Consider the following 710-nt stretch of genomic DNA (forward strand, 5'->3'; position numbering starts at 1 on the left):
GGCGGCGGCTGCTGCTGTTGCTGCTGCTGCTGCTGCTGCTGCTGCTGCTGCTGGGGTACCTGTGGTGTAGCTGGCGCTCCTGCTGCTGCTGCTATACCTGCTTCTAAGCAGGCGTCTACGTTTGTTGTTTAGTTTTCTGCTGCTGCTGCTGCTTCTGCTGCTCCTGCGTCTACTGCTGCTGCTGCTCCTACTGCTGCTGCTGCTTCTACTGCTGCTGCTGCTTCTACTGCTGCTGCTTCTACTGTTGCTGCTGCTGCTGCAGAAGCCGGAGGATTCGCAGCCCACAGCAGCAGCAGCAGCAGCAGCAGCACCCGAACCAACAGCAGCAGCAGCAGCAGCAGCAGCAGGAGATACTAATGAGGAGAAGGATGGTGCAGCAAAGAAGACAGGGGTGTTTGTGAAGCAGCAGCAGACGGAGACAGCTGCTGCTGCTGCGGTGTCTATACACCCGGATAGTAGAGAGACAGAAGAAGCATGGGGGGCGGAGCGGCTGCTGCTGAGGTCACCAGAAGGAGACAGCTCCCTCGTACTCAAGCAGCTGCATGCGCTGCAGCGGCTGCAGTCTCCTCTCGATAAGCAGCAAGAGGTCTGCTGCTGCTGCTGTTGCAGCACACACACACCCACACACACACACACACAGATAGATAGAATATATATATATATATATATATATATATATATATATATATATATATATATATATATATATA

At 53.2% G+C, this 710-nt stretch overlaps 1 protein-coding gene across 1 annotated transcript in view; it reads left to right on the forward strand.

Moving 5' to 3' along the window:
* EMH_0027660 (GH24076, related, related) overlaps positions 1-401 on the forward strand; it is a gene marked incomplete at both ends in the record, with an annotated part of 5,378 nt that extends 4,977 nt beyond the window's left edge. Inside the window, 2 exons of the mRNA XM_013494057.1 lie at positions 1-16; positions 263-401. Of these exons, the coding sequence (XP_013349511.1) occupies positions 1-16; positions 263-401 (155 nt within the window). The remainder of the gene's footprint in view (positions 17-262) is intronic.
* Between the last annotated feature and the right edge of the window lie 309 nt (positions 402-710).

Source organism: Eimeria mitis, genomic scaffold, assembly GCF_000499745.2.
Source record: "Eimeria mitis Houghton genomic scaffold, Emh_scaff1018, whole genome shotgun sequence".
Classification (NCBI taxonomy): domain Eukaryota; phylum Apicomplexa; class Conoidasida; order Eucoccidiorida; family Eimeriidae; genus Eimeria; species Eimeria mitis.